This window comes from Oncorhynchus tshawytscha, linkage group LG02 (genome assembly GCF_018296145.1).
Source record: "Oncorhynchus tshawytscha isolate Ot180627B linkage group LG02, Otsh_v2.0, whole genome shotgun sequence".
Classification (NCBI taxonomy): Eukaryota; Metazoa; Chordata; class Actinopteri; order Salmoniformes; family Salmonidae; genus Oncorhynchus; species Oncorhynchus tshawytscha.
The window spans coordinates 62,168,719-62,186,698 of record NC_056430.1 but is presented as its reverse complement, the minus strand read 5'-3'; the positions used below and the strand labels follow the sequence as shown (position 1 = coordinate 62,186,698).

The window sequence follows — 17,980 nt, the reverse complement described above, 5'->3', positions numbered from 1 at the left end:
GTGTAGAAGTGTCCCGTCAATAATTTCTACATTTGTTCATAAGAAACTAGACATACACTGAGTGTACAAAACATTAGGAACACTTTCCTAATATTGAGTTTCACTCCCTTTTGCCCTCAGAACAGCCTCAATTCGTCGGGGCATGGACCCTACAAGGTGTCGAAAGCGTTCCACGGGGATGCTGGCCCATGTTGACTCCAATGCTTCCCACAGTTGTTTCAAGTTGACTGGATGGCCTTTGGGGGGTGGACCATTGATACACATGGGCAACTGTTGAGCGTGAAAAACCCAGCAACGTTGCAGTTCTTGACACACTCAACATGGTGCGCCTAGCACCTACCATACCCCATTCAAAGGCACTTAAATGTTTTGTCTTGCACATTAACCCTCAATGGCACACATAGACAATCCATGTCTAAATTGTCTCTAGGCTTCAAAATCCTTTAACATGTTGCCTCCCATTCATCTACACTGATTTGAAGTGGATTTAACAAGTGACAGTAATTGATCGTAGTTTTCACCTGGATTCACCTGGTCAGTCTGTCATGGAAAGAGAACTGTTTGTTTCACTCAGTGTAAATGTAACTATTTTCCTTGCGACATGAATCTTGTGCTTATTCAAGTGACAAAAACATGCATTGCCATTCTAACGTTGAATCATCCTCCAGGCACATGGTGGACGACATGCTGAGCGCAGACGACGTGTCCTGCAGCAGCTCCCAGATCAGCGCCAAGTCGGAGAAGAACATGGCCGACTTTGACGGTGAGGAGTCTGGCTGTGAGGAGGAGCTGGTGCAGATCAACTCGCACGCCGAGCTCAGCTCCCACTTGCAGCAGCACCTGCCCAACCTGGCCTCTATCTACCACGAGCACATGGTGCAAGGTAGGCTGCACTGCACGGTGCACCTAGGGTTGTGAATTTACTGAAATTTACCCCAAATTCCCAGGTTTCCCAGAAATCGTGGTTGGAAAATTCACGGAGTACCGCATTCACGGAACGGTTTACCCACTCATTGCACACCGATAACGGGCCTCCGTTTACAGCAGCAAGAATCATGTAGTTATAGTTCTACTAGTCATCTGGTGGGGTCTATCCAGTCAAACGCTTTCACCATCAGTTAATCCCGTGTAGCTCAGTTGGAGTTGGTAGAGCATGGTGCTTGCAACGCCAGGGTTGTGGGTTCGATTCCCGCGGTGGACCAGTATGAAAATGTATGCACTCACTATTGTAAATCGCTCTGGATAATAGCGTCTGCTAAACAACAAAAAAACTTCTACCTGTTAACATGAGAGTACGACGGTCTATATGGCTGTTTTCTTAGTGTCACTCGATTTCAGTTGTTATCCTTGCAACTGTTTTAGCATGACATTTTAGCAGTTCAGTAAATCTGTACTGAACCTTTTTATTATGGCTCTCTTTCTCACCAGCGGCTGTGTTTTATTCCTCTGCAGGCCCGCAGGTCCACAAGCACCAGTACTCTGGCCACGCCGTGACTGACATCAACCTGGACAACGTGTGCAAGAAGGGCAACACGCTGCTTTGGGACCTGGTGCAAGATGAGGATGCGGTATGAACCATGACACTGGATTACACCGTGCTCAAAGAAAGCGTTCTGTTAGCAACCTTTTTGCTGAGTGAAAGCATGTAGCATGCTAGTAGTCAGACAGCCTTGAAGCCGAGCGGCATAGAAGCGGAGTTTGAGTTCCCAGAAACAAGCGACACATTTTGTTGTTTAAATGTTCGTTCACTGAATACAAAAAACTGTTTATGCTTTTCTATCCTATTTTTAACCTCTATGGGATCGGTGTCCCTATACCGGGACGGTTGAAGCCAACTAACTAGAATGACGTAAGCAACAGCAAACGTTCCAGGACATAAACATGTCTTATATGGGCAGAAAGCTTAAATTCTTGTTAATCTAACTGCACTGTCCAATTTGTACCATGCTATTGTTTGAGGAGTGTGCTCAACAACTAAACACTTTTCACAGCAATTGGTTTGATACATTCACCTCTGAAGGTAAATAATATACTTACATTTAGTAATCTTGCTCTGATTTGTCATCCTGAGGGTCCCAGAGTTCAAATGTAGCATGGATTTTATCAAGCAAAACTATCTTTATATTCAAATGTAGGAACTGGGTTCGACAGTTTGAACACCTGCTGTCTCTGGCTCCACACCCTCGCCATCTAGACGTGTATAAGCCAATGATCCATCATGTATGACATTCCTGAGAGTGTGTAAACTTACATTTTGTGTTACCATATCATTTTTGTATGTTTTCTGTAGTTATGTACTTGAAAATGTATTAATTGACCAATTCGGCACATTTGGGCAGACTTGATACACAATTTGTGCAGTATTGCAATGCTTCACTGGATTAATCTGAAACTTTGCATACACACATCTAAATTGCGCCTGAACTGCAGAAGTACATTATATTATGGCCTTTTTATGCATATTTTTTTGGTTTGTGTTTTCTTTTACCAGATCTAATGTTATATTCTCCTACATTAATTTCACATTTCCACAAACTTCAGTGTTTCCTTTCAAATGTTATCAAAGATATGCATATCCTTGCTTCAGGTCCTGAGCTACAGGTAGTTAGATTTTGGTATGTCATTTTAGGCGAGGGGGGAAAAAGGGTTAGATCCTTAATGAACTCTGTCGATGGTTTTGGCACGTAAGGTCCATGATAACTAGCAAATGTGCCCACTCTGGTCTTGGCACGTGCGCTATAGCCAACAGCTCGTAGATACAATGCGAGAATTTGAACTTGTTTATTGGCAGCCAGTCAGCAATCATCATGTCACTAGCATACAAATGAAAACCCTCAATATTTATTGGAAAGGAGCATCAAGCTCATTACTGTGAACTTTCACCACCCTGTGAATTTCATCATAAATTATTTTGTCTGGAGCTTAATAAACTGCATGCTTTTTCAAGTTGGAGTGACAAGACCACTCACAGCATCGCATGACTGCAAATATATCTCAACATCATGGTTATTCTATCAACAATTGTGCAATATGCACTGCAATTTGTTGCGTATTCTAATCAGCGACCAAGAAAGTATCCACCCTTGTCTAGCGTATTTAGTTCTCGTTGACATTTAGGGAATTTACCAGGCCTGTCATGAGTTAATTTTTTAAATCCAACGGGTACTTTATGCGCTTAAATGGTTGGATGGAAACCTGTTTACTGTGTAGAAAACACACTTTGTCAGCTACTAAATACTCAACGTATTAGGAGAGTGCATCACTTCTTCCTTCAGGTTTCAAGGAGCAGCTCATTTTATTATTAAGGTTAGTTATCGCCACTAGTTTTAGGATCTCTGTGATATTCTGAAGTCTGAAAAAGATGCGAGTGACCTTTCTCCGTTCTCCTCTATTCCATCAGATCCACCTGTCGGAGGGACTGATCAACGAGGCGGAGAAGCTGCTGTGCTCTCTGGTGTGCTGGTTCACCGACCGTCAGATCCGCATGCGGTTCATCGAGGGCTGCCTGGAGAACCTAGCCCACCACAGGCACGTGTGCATATATGAGAGCGCCTATGTCTGTGTGAATAATGTAGCTCTGAAATGAATTGAGGTCAAATGATTTTGCCATCAGATCCCTTCGTTGGTTAGCTATTATATGAAACTTGTTTTGTGACGCCATGCTTTTCTCTCTCTCGCAGATCCGTGGTCGTCTCTCTGCGCCTCCTTCCCAAACTTTTCGGCACTTTTCAGCAGTTTGGCTCCAGCTACGACACCCACTGGATCACCATGTAAGCATCGCACCGTCCACATGATTAGAACAGAAAAACGTCCATTACATGGCATCACATATGGCAACAACTTCTGTTTTTGTGACATTTGGAATGGTCGTAAATTCACTTTGGAGTGCCAGAGTGCGGTCAGGGTGTTTGTAAATTCAGAGCGTTTCACGCTCGACGCGTTCAGCGTGTACATTGGACGCTCTGGCCGAGGAGTAGGGTTGAGCCGAGTGTTCTCAGGAGCCTTCTCACATGGCAGTCAAGCTAACTGGCTGAAGTTGGCTAACTTACTAGCTACTTCTAGACGCAAATGAGAACAACTAACTCTGACCATTTTACTCTCCCTAGCAGAGCTGGTTAGGCTGTTTTCATGTTATCCAGAGCTTTGGTAACTGTGCTGATGGCAACAATTCAAATTATTTTTTTATTCTCCAAGGTTTACTGACACGGGTCACATTCAACGGCTGCTGCGCGTTCTTAAATTCATAAATTATTCTGCTCTCTGGCACACTCTGAAAAAAGTGCCCTGAAATTGGAGTAGGTGGTGAATTTACAAACGCACCCTTTGATGTGGTGTTTCATGTCTTTCAGGTGGGCGGAGAAGGAGCTGCACATGATGAAGCTGTTCTTTGAGAACCTGCTGCACTACATCCAGGAAGTCCGAGAGCAGAGGCACAAGTTTGCCCTGTGAGTAACCCACCCGTTCCCTCCATTACACTACCCCCACCCCCAATGCCTTGTAACTATGCAACGGTAACAGTCTTATTACTGTGGAATATGGACAACATATTTGGTAGCACTGCATGTATAGCTGCCCAGTCTCACTGCAGTGCGGTTCTGGTGTGCAATGGCTGCAGACAGTGACTCTGTGGTTGTGTATGTGGCCAGCTGGGAGGTGCTGGCTGCTTTTAAGGGACCGCTGAGACAAAAGGACACGTGAATGTTTTGTCCTGACGGAGGGTGTAGCTAGTTTTTGACCTCTTTATTTGAAATGTGAAACGCATTGAAATTGTCTTTTTTTTAAAATAGTGATTGTTGCAATTCAAACGTAAACGGAATAGTTCATTATGAATTATGTTCTTTGATTACTATGCGATCACAGGTATGGCCACAGTGCAGAAGTCCAAGTACGCTTGCAGTTCCTGACCTGTGTCTTCTCCACACTTGGCTCCCCAGACCACTTCAGTAAGTCAACACGGTCGCGTTCATTAGGCACCAAATGGAACAAAACACACTAAAACTGAACAACCTTGACTTGTCCAATAAGAAACGCATTCCAACTTTCTGTTACATTACCCAGTCTTCACATCCAGCTCAACAGAAACATTCCCTATCATTGTCTGCATCTGTGCCTCTATGGCTGGCTGGTTACACCCTGGGGGTGGAATTGGCCCTAGAGAAGTGCAACCTGATGATCCGCTCTCTCTCCTACAACAGAGACATCTTTGTCCTCTGGAGTCTCTGGAGAGGGGTGACCGGATCTACCTAGCTAGCTAACTCACTCCGTTCATAGCCATGTGTGTGACTTTTGTGTATGGCTGTGTTTGTGTGTGCTGTGTGCATGGGTGCGTTTGCAGACTTATGTGTCTGTTTGAGGAGGAGCTAATGTTTGGGATTTAGAGGTTGACTGGGAGACTCCCTGCCCCGGTGGCTCCCGACCAGGACGTACAGACTGCCATTCTCCATGATACAAAATAAATAACATAACGTGATAGTGCAGCCAATCCTCTCTGGCAACCATTTATATTGTGTTTACGTGAATGCGGTGTACATGTCTATCTGGTTGTGTGTCCATTGTGGATCCCGTGTGGGAGTGATACCCTCATCTTCCCCTTTACAGTCTGAAGTGTGTGTGTTGTGTACCAACAGTCAGACGTCATTTAAGCTCCTCAGCAGTGTGTGTGTGTGTGTATATATAGCAGCGGGGTATTTGTACATGAACACACACTCTAGCAGCCCCTCCTCTCCCTCAGGACTGAGTCTAGAGCAGGTGGACATCCTGTGGCACTGCCTGGTGGAGGATGGAGAGTGTTACGACGATGCTCTCCACTGGTTCCTCAACCAAGTCCGCAGCAAAGACCAGCACGCCATGGGCATGGAGACCTACAAACACCTCTTCCTGGAAAAGGTACGACCGGACTGGACCATCTGGTCTCAGTGGGGAGGGGTGTCTATGACAAGGGTCTTGCCAGCATGGTCTGTTGATAAATAGTGAATCTCAGCAACAACTAAAAGAAAATACGCCACAAATTGATAGCTAGAATCTGTAAAACAAATAAATAAAGAAAAACAACTTAACTTGTAAAAAGTCTCAAAGTTGGGAAGTCATTGTGAAAGGTAATTGAAAAGGGATTGAGTAGCCGGGGGAAACAAATTTGTAAAGTTGCCCAAATCGTTCAAAAGCCTTGGCCTTAAAGTCACAAGTCTACCATTGTAATACCTTTTGCCCTTAATACCTCCTGTGTTTCCTCAGATGCCCCAGCTGAAGCCGGAGACCATCAGCATGACGGGCCTCAACCTTTTCCAGCATCTCTGTAACCTGGCCCGTCTGGCCACCAGCGCCTACGACAGCGGCTCCAACTGCGAGGTACACACACACACACTTCAAATATTTGAATCCACAAATCACATTGCAGAGAAGGATTCAAGCACACACACACACATAGGGACACACACACCCGAGTATAGTTGCTCATACACACATTTTTATTCACACAAACACACCCAGTTTGACGTCTCAGTTTGCTAACTTCCAGGCCCGTCATACCTCTCACTGAACCATGTTGTCGCTAGGGCTGGGCGATATGGCCAGAATATATCCCGATATAGGTCATTTCATATCCCGATAATGATATATAGCACATTTTCTGTAAATTCAATTAATAAATAGTATATATTAAATGACCACATGTATTTCTTATTTCTTCATGCCTATTTCTTATTACATTTTGAATTAAACTGAGTAAATAAAAGCTAACTTACTCATATTTGATTTTCTCTCATTTAGAACCTTTGAGCAAATTTTCAATGAAGCATGTAACAAAATATAAAATATGCATGTATAAAATCTAATAAGGTAAATAGAAAACACTTCAACTATAGTTGCAAACAAAATAAATATACAGTTGAAATCGGAAGTTTACATACACTTAGGTTGGAGTCATTAACTCGTTTTTCAACCACTCCACAAATGTCTTGTTAACAAACTATAGTTTTGACAAGTCGGTTAGGACGTCTACTTTGTGCATGACACAAGTAATTTTTCCAACAATTGTTTACAGACAGATTATTTCACTTAGTTCACTGTATCACAATTCCAGTGGGTCAGAAGTTTACATACACTAAGTTGACTGTGCTTTTAAACAGCTTGGAAAATTCCAGAAAATGTAATGGCTTTAGAAGCTGACGATAGGCCAATTGACATAATTTGAGTCAATAGGAGGTGTACCTGTGGATGTATTTCAAGGCCTACCTTCAAACTAGGAGGCCTCTTTGCTTGACATCATGGGAAAATCAAAAGAAATCAGCCAAGACTGCAGAAAAAAATTGTGGACCTCCGTAAGTCTGGTTCATCCTTGGGAACAATTTCCAAACGCCTCAAGGTACCACGTTCATCTGTACAAACAATGGTACACAAGTATAAACACCATGGCACCATGCAGCCGTCATACCGCTCAGGAAGGAGACGCGTTCTGTCTCCTAGAGATGAACGCACTTCGGTGTGAAAAGTGCAAATCAATCCCAGAACAACAGCAAAGGACCTTGTGAAGATGCTGGAGGAAACAGGGACAAAAGTATCTATATCCACAGTAAAACGAGCCCTATATCGACATAACCTGAAAGGCTGCTCAGCAAGGAAGAAGCCACTGCTCCAAAACCGCCATAATCAAGCCAGACTACGGTTTGCAACTGCACATGGGGACGAAGATCATGCTTTTTGGAGAAATGTCCTTTGGTCTGATGAAACAACAAAAATAGAACTGTTTGGCCATAATGATCATCGTTATGTTTGGAGGGAAAAGGGGGAGGCTTGCAAGCCAAAGATCACCATCCCAACTGTGAAGCGTGGTGGCAGCATCATGCTGTGGGGGTGCTTTGCTGCAGTAGGGACTGGTGCACTTCACAAAATAGATGGCGGCATGAGACAGGAAAATTATGTGGCTATATTGAAGCAACATCAAGACATCAGTCAGGAAGTTAAAGCTTGGTCGCAAATGGGTCTTCCAAATGGACAATGACCCCAAGCATACTTCCAAAGTTGTGGCAAAATGGCTTAAGGACAACAAAGTCAAGGTATTGGAGTGGCCATCACAAAGCCCTGACCTCAATCCCATAGAATATTTGTTGGCAGAACTGAAAAAGCATGTGCGAGCAAGGAGGTCTACAAACCTGACTCAGTTACACCAGCTATGTCAGGAGGAATGGGCCAAAATTCACCCAACTTATTGTTGGAAGCTTGTGGAAGGCTACCTGAAACATTTGACCCAAGTTAAAGAATTTAAAGGCAATGCTACCAAATACTAATTGAGTGTATGTAAATTTCTGACCCACTGGGAATGTGATGAAAGAAATAAAAGCTGAAATTAATCATTCTCTGTTATTCTGACATTTCACTTTCTTAAAATAAAGTGCTGATCCCAACTGCCCTAAAACAGGGAATTTTTCCTAGGATTAAATGTCAGGAATTTTAAAAAGGTGTATGTAAACTTCCGACTTCAACTGTAGGTCTAAAATATATTATTTTTAGCTGCTTGCCTGTTTTGCATGTTATTTTGGCATTAATACGTGTCATCTCAATTTGCATTTGGTTCCTTGGGTTGAGTTTTAGCACCAACTCACCAAACCCCCGTTTCTCGACTGTGTAAATTGGGGCCTTGTCTTTACAGATGTAAATTGTAACGGCAGCTGTTATCTCCTTCCATCTTCGTGATTCTTTGCCATTTGGTGTGCCGCGGGCAAAAGCCTCTTGCAACTTCTGAGTCGGTTGTTTGTTTTGAGAACTCGACTGTACTTTTTTGGCTCACATCGCGTAGACTCACTCCGTACTGTTTCGCATGCTTCTTGTGTTGGTGGTAAAAGAGGTTAGTGGTGTTTGAGTCTGTTGTTGGGACCGGCCTGCGGCATATTTAGCAGAGGAAGAATTTCTGGTCCGTGTCAGACTTTTCATACCCACACCACAAACAGCTTACGAGCCAGCTGCTGCCTACCACCGCTCAGTCAGACTGCTCTATCAAATATCAAATTATAGACTTAATTATAATATAATGTAATATAATAACATAAATACAAGCCTTTGGTCAAATCCGGAAACTATCATTTCGATAGCAAAACATTTATTCTTTCTGTGAAAACGGAACCGTTCCTTATTTGATCGAATGGGTGGCATCCCCAAGTCTAAATATTGCTGTTACATTGCACAACCTTCAATGTTATGTCATAATTATGTACAATTCTGGCAAATTAGTTCGCAACGAGCCTGGTGGCCCAAGCTGATGCATATACCCTGACTCTGCGTTCAATGAACGCAAGAGAAGTGACACAATTACCCTACTTAATATTGCCTGCCAACATGAATTTCTTTTAACTAAATATGCAGGTTTAAGAAAATATACTTCTTTGTATTGATTTTAAGAAAGGCATTGATGTTTATGGTTAGGTACACGTTGGAGAAAGGTACATTCGTGCAGCGTTTGTGCTTTAGTTAAATCATCACCCGTTTGACAAATTAGGAAGTAATAAGGTAAGTTTAATGCTATCTTGCAACTTACTTTGACTCCTTGCTGCACTCGCGTTACAGGTGGTCAGCGTGTGATTTGCGACACAAAATAAACGACAGACCATAATATGAAACGATAGAAAAACGTCTCGTCACACGATCATAACGCCCAGCCCTAGTTGTCACCTTGTCAACACTTGTCTATGACTTCTAACCTTTGACCCCTCCTCTCTCTCTGTAGCTGTGTGGCATGGACCAGCTGTGGGGTATTGCCCTCAGGGCCCAGTCTGCAGACATCAGCCGCGCTGCCATCCAGTACATCAACTCCTACTACATCAACGGTCAGTGGACCTCTGTTGGTAGCTGGTACATGGTTGAAGACCAGTAGTATTTCTCTACCATTTCATCCTTGTTTTATATTGCGAAAAACTTAAGTGAATCCCTGTCCACAGCAGTACGTCTAGATTCAGGGGTTGGATCCAAAACATCCTAGTTTATAGTCATTATATTGAACAAGCGGTTTTAGATGTTTGCGTTGACGCTAGGCTTCTTTAAACGTGCCCATGATGACCTACTGATTTACGATTTTGACCGATATTGATTCTGTGTGTGTATGCCTGCCCGCCTGTGTCCGTCTCCGTCCCCCAGCTGGTAAGACGGGCCTGGAGAAGGAGCAGGAGTTCATCAGTAAGTGCATGGAGAGCCTGATGATGACCTCGGCCAACCTGGAGAAGGACGCCCACTCCAGCCTCACCGTCATCGAGCGGGGCCTGCTCATGCTCAAGACCCACCTGGAGGCCTTCCGACGCAGGTAGGGAGCGCGCACACACACACTCACAGAAACGATATGCAGAAACTCACACAGAGAAACACACACGCTCCTTATCTCCATCCGCTCAACCTGTGTACTTTAAGCCCTGAACCTATAAATTTAACCAGAACACCGCTTATCCTCAACTATATTACTGACTCACCTAGTAGAGATCATCCCTGGACCTGGAGAGCTAATTTCAACCAGCGCTAAGAACCGTATGTCTTTATGGTGCTCTCTCTCACTTTCTCCCTGCCCCCCAACACTCTTTGTCTCCTGCCCCCTCTCCAGGTTTGCGTATCACCTGCGTCAGTGGCAGATTGAGGGCACGGGCATCAGCAGCCACCTGAAGGCGCTGAGCGACAAGCAGTCTCTGCCACTGAGGATCGTGTGCCAGCCCGCCGGCCTGCCCGACAAGGTACCCAAGAAAGTACCCAGCATCTTGGTACTTAATTATTAACCCTTGGTAGATTCGCACACTCAAATGCTCTTGTTGTTCTGTGGTGTTAGGAAGAATCTACAGGCCACGATGTCAAAATGAATGGAAACGATTGGTGCAAGCTAATTTCATACTTTTATGGATTAGAAATAAGTCTGTTTTGATACTACTGTGAATGCTGTGTTCTCATTCTAGATGTTTGTAAGGATGTTTTTCTAACACACTTTTTCTGTGTGTGTGCCTGTTTGTGCGCCTGTGTGTCTGTTTGGCCACTTGCCTTTGTCTCTCTTGTGTGTGTGTGTGTGTGTGTCTACGTTCCTACCTGTGTGTGTGGTACCAGATGACCATCGAGATGTACCCCAGTGACCAGGTGGCAGACCTGCGGGCTGAGGTGACCCACTGGTACGAGAACCTGCAGAAGGAGCAGATGAACCAACAGGCCCAGCTGCAGGAGTTTGGACAGAGCAGCCGCCAGGGGGACTTCCCAGGTCTCACCTTTGACCCCTGATCCAGTGTTGCGCCAATACTAATGGAGAGTCTCGATTGATTTTCCTTGATTCCTCGCGTCCTCTCCTCGCCTTCTTAAAACCAATTGGATGAGAAGGAGTGGATGAGTATGCGATTGGATGAGAAGGAGTGGATGAGTATGCGATTGGATGGAATGAAGGAAATGCTATTGAGATTCTCCCCAAGGCTGTTGCTTCCTTCCCTTCGTGAAGTAATCACTGATCGCACAGTGTATTTTGTAGCAGTGTTTCCGGGCTGGTCTCAGTAGGCTTGAATTTAATTTATTCCAATTCGACCTTTGTCCCAAAGGGCAGTTCCTATGCAGTGAATGGTTTCCTTACCGCCTCATTAAAAATGTACACTTCCTTTGGTGGTTTATTGAAGCACTCCCCTCAGAAGGAAGGCTTACACCGTTTCTATGCAGTCCTTTCAGAGTCGTGGTTATTCACTAAGGGAAAGGAGCAAGTTAATGGATCAGAAGCCACTTTTCGTGTTGGGTGTTTCGACAGTCTGCGGTTCTAACGCGCGTGTGTGTTTCCTTCAGGTGGTTTGATGGGTCCGGTCAGAATGATCTCCTCTGGCCATGAGCTCACCACGGACTACGATGAGAAGACCCTGCATGAGCTGGGCTTCAAAGACATGCAGGTAAATACCTGCACACGCTTGGCAGTCTGCCCGTAGGCGTACACATTCACACACTAGAACCGGGATTCAATCGCATCGCGGGTTATTAGGCATTATGCCTTTTTAAAGGCCATTTCGCATTGAGCCGACATATGCAGAGTTTACGCGAAGGAGTTCTCTGCCAACCTGGGACCATTGCTTTTAAAAGCCGCAGTTCCTATAACCTGTGATTGGCTCCCTATCTATTGCACTCATGCCTCTCCCTACCCTCGTTTACAGATGGTGTTTGTCTCGCTGGGCGCCCCACGGCGGGAGCGTAAGGGCGAGGGGGTGCAGCTCCCGGCCTCGTGTCTCCCCCCGCCCCAGAAGGAGCACATCCCCATGCTACTGCTGCTCCAGGAGCCCCACCTCACCACCCTATTCGACCTGCTGGAGATGCTGGCTTGCTTCAAACCCCCCAGTGCCCTGGGAGACAGCCCCGAGGTGGGTCATGGAGAGTGTGTATGTGTGGGGGCATGGGTTAGGGCTGTGTGTGAGGGGATGTCAAGGGTGTGTGAGATGCCAGCCTGCTTTAAGCTCCCCAGAGCGATGGGCGAGGGGGCCCTGGACAGTCCCATGGTGTGTGTGGGGGGGAACAAAGTGGGGTTGGCAGGTCGGTGTGTGTGTATGAGGGGGTTGTATATTGGGGGAAGAGTGGGTGAATCCCTTTCGCATCTCCATCAGTGTGTGTGTGTGTGTTTGGGGATGGATTTCATTGTATAATTGTAACATTTTTAGTCTATTAGTCTTAATAATAGCCTTAATAATCTAGCTAAGGAAATCAGAAAGCAACAGAGCTTTTGAAAAAGCAGCTTGGAAACGGCTACAAACCAGACTCGAAATACTCTCCATCCGATTAAATGTCAAATAGACTTTGAACAAATATCCCTTCCAGAATATAAATGAGGTTCTTCCTTCCAGGTGCATCATGCATAATGCATCACGACTGTCCAATTGTCTTCTGGCAGTCGTTTGATAGTCCAGTAAAACGTACTGCAGGGCTGTGTCCCAAATGCCATCCATATTCCCTTTATAGTGCACTATTTTTGACCAGGGCTCATATGTTCTGGTTGATAGTAGTGCACCATATAGAGAATAGTGCACTACTTGGCATCTATGTAGGGAATGGGTGCCATTTGGGACTCAGCCCTGGAAGGCGTTGTGCATAGGATGTAAGGCGCTCATCTGTCAACGTGTATATTTTAGTCACAGCATCGGGAGCCGTCTCGTTTTGAAATGCAAAGTCATCTGGCGGTCAGCGCTTTTTATAGTCTCTCCCTTCACAGGGACTCTGAGAGAGGAGTTATCCAGTGTGCTGTTTGTACGTCACTCACTCTCTCTCTTTTGCATGCATTTATCCATCTCCCCTCTCTATTCCCCCTCTTCACTCCCTCACATCTAACACTCACCTGATCTGACCGGAACGTTAAAACTATTACTTGAGTCAAAATGAGCTATTGACTATGAGTGTGCCTGCCTGCCTTCGGATGTGTTTATAGGCAGTGGTGGGAAAGTACCCAATTGTCATAAGTTTAATGCTATCTTACAACTTACTTTGACTCCTTGCTGCACTCGCGTTACAGGTGGTCAGCCTGAGTGTGATTTGCGACACAAAATAAACGACAGACCATAATATGAAATGATAGAAAAACGTCTATTGTCACACGATCATAACGCCCAGCCCTAGTTGTCACCTTGTCAACACTTGTCTATGACCTCTAACCTTTGACCCCTCCTCCTCCTATTTTTACTCAAGTAAAAGTCACCCAGTAATATACTACTTGAGTAAAAGTCCCAAATTAATTTTGTTCTAAATATACTTAAGTGTCAAAAGTATAAATAATTTAAATTTCCTTCTATTAAGCAAAGCAGGCGGACCCGTTTTCTTGTTTTTAAAATGTATGGATAGCCAGGGGCACACTCCAACAATCAGACATCATTTACAGATAGCCAGGGGCACACTCCAACACTCAGACATCATTTACAGATAGCCAGGGGCACACTCCAACACTCAGACATCATTTACAGATAGCCAGGGGCACACTCCAACACTCAGACATCATTTACAGATAGCCAGGGGCACACTCCAACACTCAGACATCATTTACAGATAGCCAGGGGCACACTCCAACACTCACATCATGTTAGATAGCCAGGGGCACACTCCAACACTCACATCATGTTAGATAGCCAGGGGCACACTCCAACACTCAGACATCATTTACAGATAGCCAGGGCACACTCCAACACTCACATCATGTTAGATAGCCAGGGGCACACTCCAACACTCAGACATCATTTACAGATAGCCAGGGGCACACTCCAACACTCACATCATGTTAGATAGCCAGGGGCACACTCCAACACTCAGACATCATTTACAGATAGCCAGGGGCACACTCCAACACTCAGACATCATTTACAAACAATGCATTTGGGTTTAGTGAGTCTGCCAGATCAGAGGCAGAAGGGATTTATTTAATTATAGCAATAATGAGGCTGCCCCCCCACATCCTGTCGTTATCCACACGTGGGTTGTTGTCGTCTTATCCCCACTCTGGCTTAGTTTCCCAGATGCAAGGATGATTTTGAGACAATGAGGGATTGTTCTACTCCTAAGATATCTCTAGTAAAACACATTCTTGTCTCTGTAATGCAGTCTTTAACTAATTTTGTCAGCTCAAGCCATCTCCAGTGGCCATACGCCCAGATTATCTGCAGGGAAATAGTGGGGCCCATGAAAACACAGACACTAACAGGACAGAAATGTCTTATTAGTCAAATATTAATTGTTAACCATTAATATCAAATAAACCAGGTAAATATGTAATTGTTGTCTTGATAGGTGAGTGAATTGGACAATTTTCCTGTCCTGCTTAGCATTCAAAATGTAACAAGTACTTTTGGGTGTCTGGGGAAAATGAGTAAACGTACCTTATTTTCTTTAGGAATGTAGTCAAGTAAAAGTTGTCCCAAAAAAATAGAGAAGTACAGATACCCCATAAAACTACTTAAGAAAAAATACTTTAAAGTACTACTTAAGTACTTTACACCACTGTTTATAGGACTTCTCTATTGCCGCTGTGTGTGTGGGTTCTGTCACTGTGACAGCAGAAAATAACGCATTTCTGTTCAAATCTCTAAATACAGTCTTTTATTGTACTCTCCAGAACCTACGATGTGAAGAGCTGCACCTCCATGCTGAGAACCTGTCGAGGCGTGTCTGGGAGCTGCTCATGCTGCTGCCCACCTGCCCCAACATGCTGCTGGCCTTCCAGAACATCGCCGATGACACGGTATGTCACCTGTTCTCACACCCACTCCCCTACACGCTGTCGCCGCACTCCCCTACACGCTGTCGCCGCACTCCCCTACACGCTGTCGCCGCACTCCCCTACACGCTGTCGCCGCACTCCCCTACACGCTGTCGCCGCACTCCCCTACACGCTGTCGCCGCACTCCCCTACACGCTGTCGCCGCACTCCCCTACACGCTGTCGCCGCACTCCCCTACACGCTGTCGCCGCACTCCCCTACACGCTGTCGCACCTGCCACCAGGCCTGCTTATACCTTTGCGTCATGCTCGTTCGTTTCTACTAGTATTTCTTAAACATTCCCAGGGCCCCAGGAGTGTACGTTTTTGTTCCAGCCCATCACGTACACACCTCATTCAACATATCAATGTCCTGCCGATTAGTTGAGTTGTTCAATGAGGTGTGCTTGTTCTGACCCACTTTGCACACCAATCAAACACATGGACATGAATGACAGCGTGAAGATATACGTCCTGTCTCATGTGTGTTCTCTGTCTGTCCGTAGGGAGGCGAGGGTCTGTGCTGGAAGGACCTGCTGAGGATCAAGAGCCCCCACAAGCTGCTGTACGCCCTGGAGATCATCGAGGCCCTGGGCAAGCCCAACCGACGCATCCACCGGGAATCCACGGTACTACTGGGGCTGCACACATGCATACACAGTCGTGTGCACACCCTCGCTCTGCTCACTGATTCAAACACGCGTATGAATGACCCCTGTGTTGTCCGTCTGTGTCCAGGGGAGCTACAGTGACCTGTACCCGGACTCTGACGACTCCAGCGAGGACCAGATAGAGAACAGTAAGAACTCCTGGAGCTGCAAGGTACGCCTCTTTTTTTAAACTGTCTAACTCTCGTACTGTACACCCTTCCTAAAAACCACTTATCAATCAAGTCAATTCCATTTCCTGTTTTTCGCTCTCTTTTTACAGTTTGTGTCGTCTGGAGGGCTTCAGTTGCTGTTGGAGATCTTCAACTCTGCCATTCTGGAGCCCAAAGACCAGGAGTCTTGGACAGTGGTGGGTGGATCAGAATCGCATTCTAATACATGGAGGAAATGCAATAGAATGGGTTGTATAGATAAAACGAAATAAAGTTGAAGTCTCAGTACATTAGTCAAATGATGAGTGGTAATGATTCTGTAAAAGAGTTATTCACACATTGAAAACTGATTGATAACTGAGATGCCGATTTATCCAATTTCAAAGTGGACAATCATAAATAATATATAAAAACATGGGGGAATGAACAGGACAGATATAAAACTAAGTTGAAAATAGTTTTTAAGACCATGTTCTGTAGTTGGTATTGAGGTTTAACATGGGTCATACCTCTCTCTCTCTCTCCAGTGGTTGTTGGACTGCCTAGCTTGCCTGCTTAAGCTCATCTGCCAGTTTGCGGTGGACCCGGCCGACCTGGACCTGGCCTACCCTGACGTCTTCTCCTGGTCGGGCCTCACCGACAGCCAGCGCAAAAGGGCCTGGCCTGGCAAGTCCCGCAAGTCCGCCGGCGACCACGGCAAGGGCCTGCACATCCCCCGCCTCACGGAGGTACGTTGATCCTCAGCTAAATGCTAACCGCTGGTGAGGTGTTGCCATCCTTAACTCTTTATGTGCCGGAAATACAGAAACGTATAATAACCCCAGATTGAGCAACCAGTAATAAAAGATGAATAAAACATTTTAATTTAAGTCATTTTAACTTAATTTCTGAAGTAAAGGCAACATTTCTGTCGAAAGTAGAATGTCCTGCAGCCTCTTTCTCTCCCATCTATTTCCTCTCCTCTTTTCTCCTGAAGCACTCTTCTGTTGCCTCTCCCTCTGGAGCACTCTTCTGTTGCCTCTCCCTCTGGAGCACTCTTCTGTTGCCTCTCCCTCTGGAGCACTCTTCTGTTGCCTCTCCCTCTGGAGCACTCTTCTGTTGCCTCTCCCTCTGGAGCACTCTTCTGTTGCCTCTCCCTCTGGAGCACTCTTCTGTTGCCTCTCCCTCTGGAGCACTCTTCTGTTGCCTCTCCCTCTGGAGCACTCTTCTGTTGCCTCTCCCTCTGGAGCACTCTTCTGTTGCCTCTCCCTCTGGAGCACTCTTCTGTTGCCTCTCCCTCTGGAGCACTCTTCTGTTGCCTCTCCCTCTGGAGCACTCTACTGTTGCCTCTCCCTCTGGAGCACTCTTCTGTTGCCTCTCCCTCTGGAGCACTCTTCTGTTGCCTCTCCCTCTGGAGCACTCTTCTGATGCCTCTCCCTCTGGAGCACTCTTCTGTTGCCACTCCCTCTGGAGCACTCTTCTGTTGCCTCTCCCTCTGGAGCACTCTTCTGTTGCCTCTCCCTCTGGAGCACTCTTCTGTTGCCTCTCCCTCTGGAGCACTCTTCGGTTGCCTCTCCCTCTGGAGCACTCTTCGGTTGCCTCTCCCTCTGGAGCACTCTTCGGTTGCCTCTCCCTCTGGAGCACTCTTCGGTTGCCTCTCCCTCTGGAGCACTCTTACTGTTGCCTCTCCCTCTGGAGCACTCTACTGTTGCCTCTCCCTCTGGAGCACTCTTCGCCTGTCTGCACTCTTCTGTTGCCTCTCCCTCTGGAGCACTCTTCTGTTGCCTCTCCCTCTGGAGCACTCTTCTGATGCCTCTCCCTCTGGAGCACTCTTCTGTTGCCACTCCCTCTGGAGCACTCTTCTGTTGCCTCTCCCTCTGGAGCACTCTTCTGTTGCCTCTCCCTCTGGAGCACTCTTCTGTTGCCTCTCCCTCTGGAGCACTCTTCTGTTGCCTCTCCCTCTGGAGCACTCTT

At 45.8% G+C, this 17,980-nt stretch overlaps 1 protein-coding gene and 1 non-coding gene across 6 annotated transcripts in view; both read left to right on the top strand.

Moving 5' to 3' along the window:
* Window positions 1-17,980, top strand: part of LOC112222473 (ubiquitin carboxyl-terminal hydrolase 34) — a 66,055-nt gene that overhangs the window by 18,360 nt on the left and 29,715 nt on the right. For 2 of the 5 annotated variants that reach the window (XM_042302206.1, XM_042302203.1), the window contains exons 15-33: window positions 669-883; window positions 1,429-1,568; window positions 3,401-3,528; window positions 3,681-3,770; window positions 4,350-4,445; window positions 4,861-4,943; window positions 5,732-5,886; window positions 6,232-6,345; window positions 9,716-9,815; window positions 10,123-10,285; window positions 10,577-10,730; window positions 11,065-11,212; window positions 11,776-11,876; window positions 12,135-12,338; window positions 15,065-15,190; window positions 15,714-15,836; window positions 15,946-16,029; window positions 16,138-16,224; window positions 16,555-16,755. In XM_042302206.1, the coding sequence (XP_042158140.1) occupies window positions 669-883; window positions 1,429-1,568; window positions 3,401-3,528; window positions 3,681-3,770; window positions 4,350-4,445; window positions 4,861-4,943; window positions 5,732-5,886; window positions 6,232-6,345; window positions 9,716-9,815; window positions 10,123-10,285; window positions 10,577-10,730; window positions 11,065-11,212; window positions 11,776-11,876; window positions 12,135-12,338; window positions 15,065-15,190; window positions 15,714-15,836; window positions 15,946-16,029; window positions 16,138-16,224; window positions 16,555-16,755 (2,512 nt within the window). The remainder of the gene's footprint in view (window positions 1-668; window positions 884-1,428; window positions 1,569-3,400; window positions 3,529-3,680; window positions 3,771-4,349; window positions 4,446-4,860; window positions 4,944-5,731; window positions 5,887-6,231; window positions 6,346-9,715; window positions 9,816-10,122; window positions 10,286-10,576; window positions 10,731-11,064; window positions 11,213-11,775; window positions 11,877-12,134; window positions 12,339-15,064; window positions 15,191-15,713; window positions 15,837-15,945; window positions 16,030-16,137; window positions 16,225-16,554; window positions 16,756-17,980) is intronic. The other 3 variants (XM_042302209.1, XM_042302211.1, XM_042302212.1) reach the window with 3 other exon arrangements.
* LOC112223430 lies at window positions 4,558-4,688 on the top strand. The gene has a single exon (XR_002949314.1). It is a non-coding gene; the product is annotated as a small nucleolar RNA SNORA70 (small nucleolar RNA).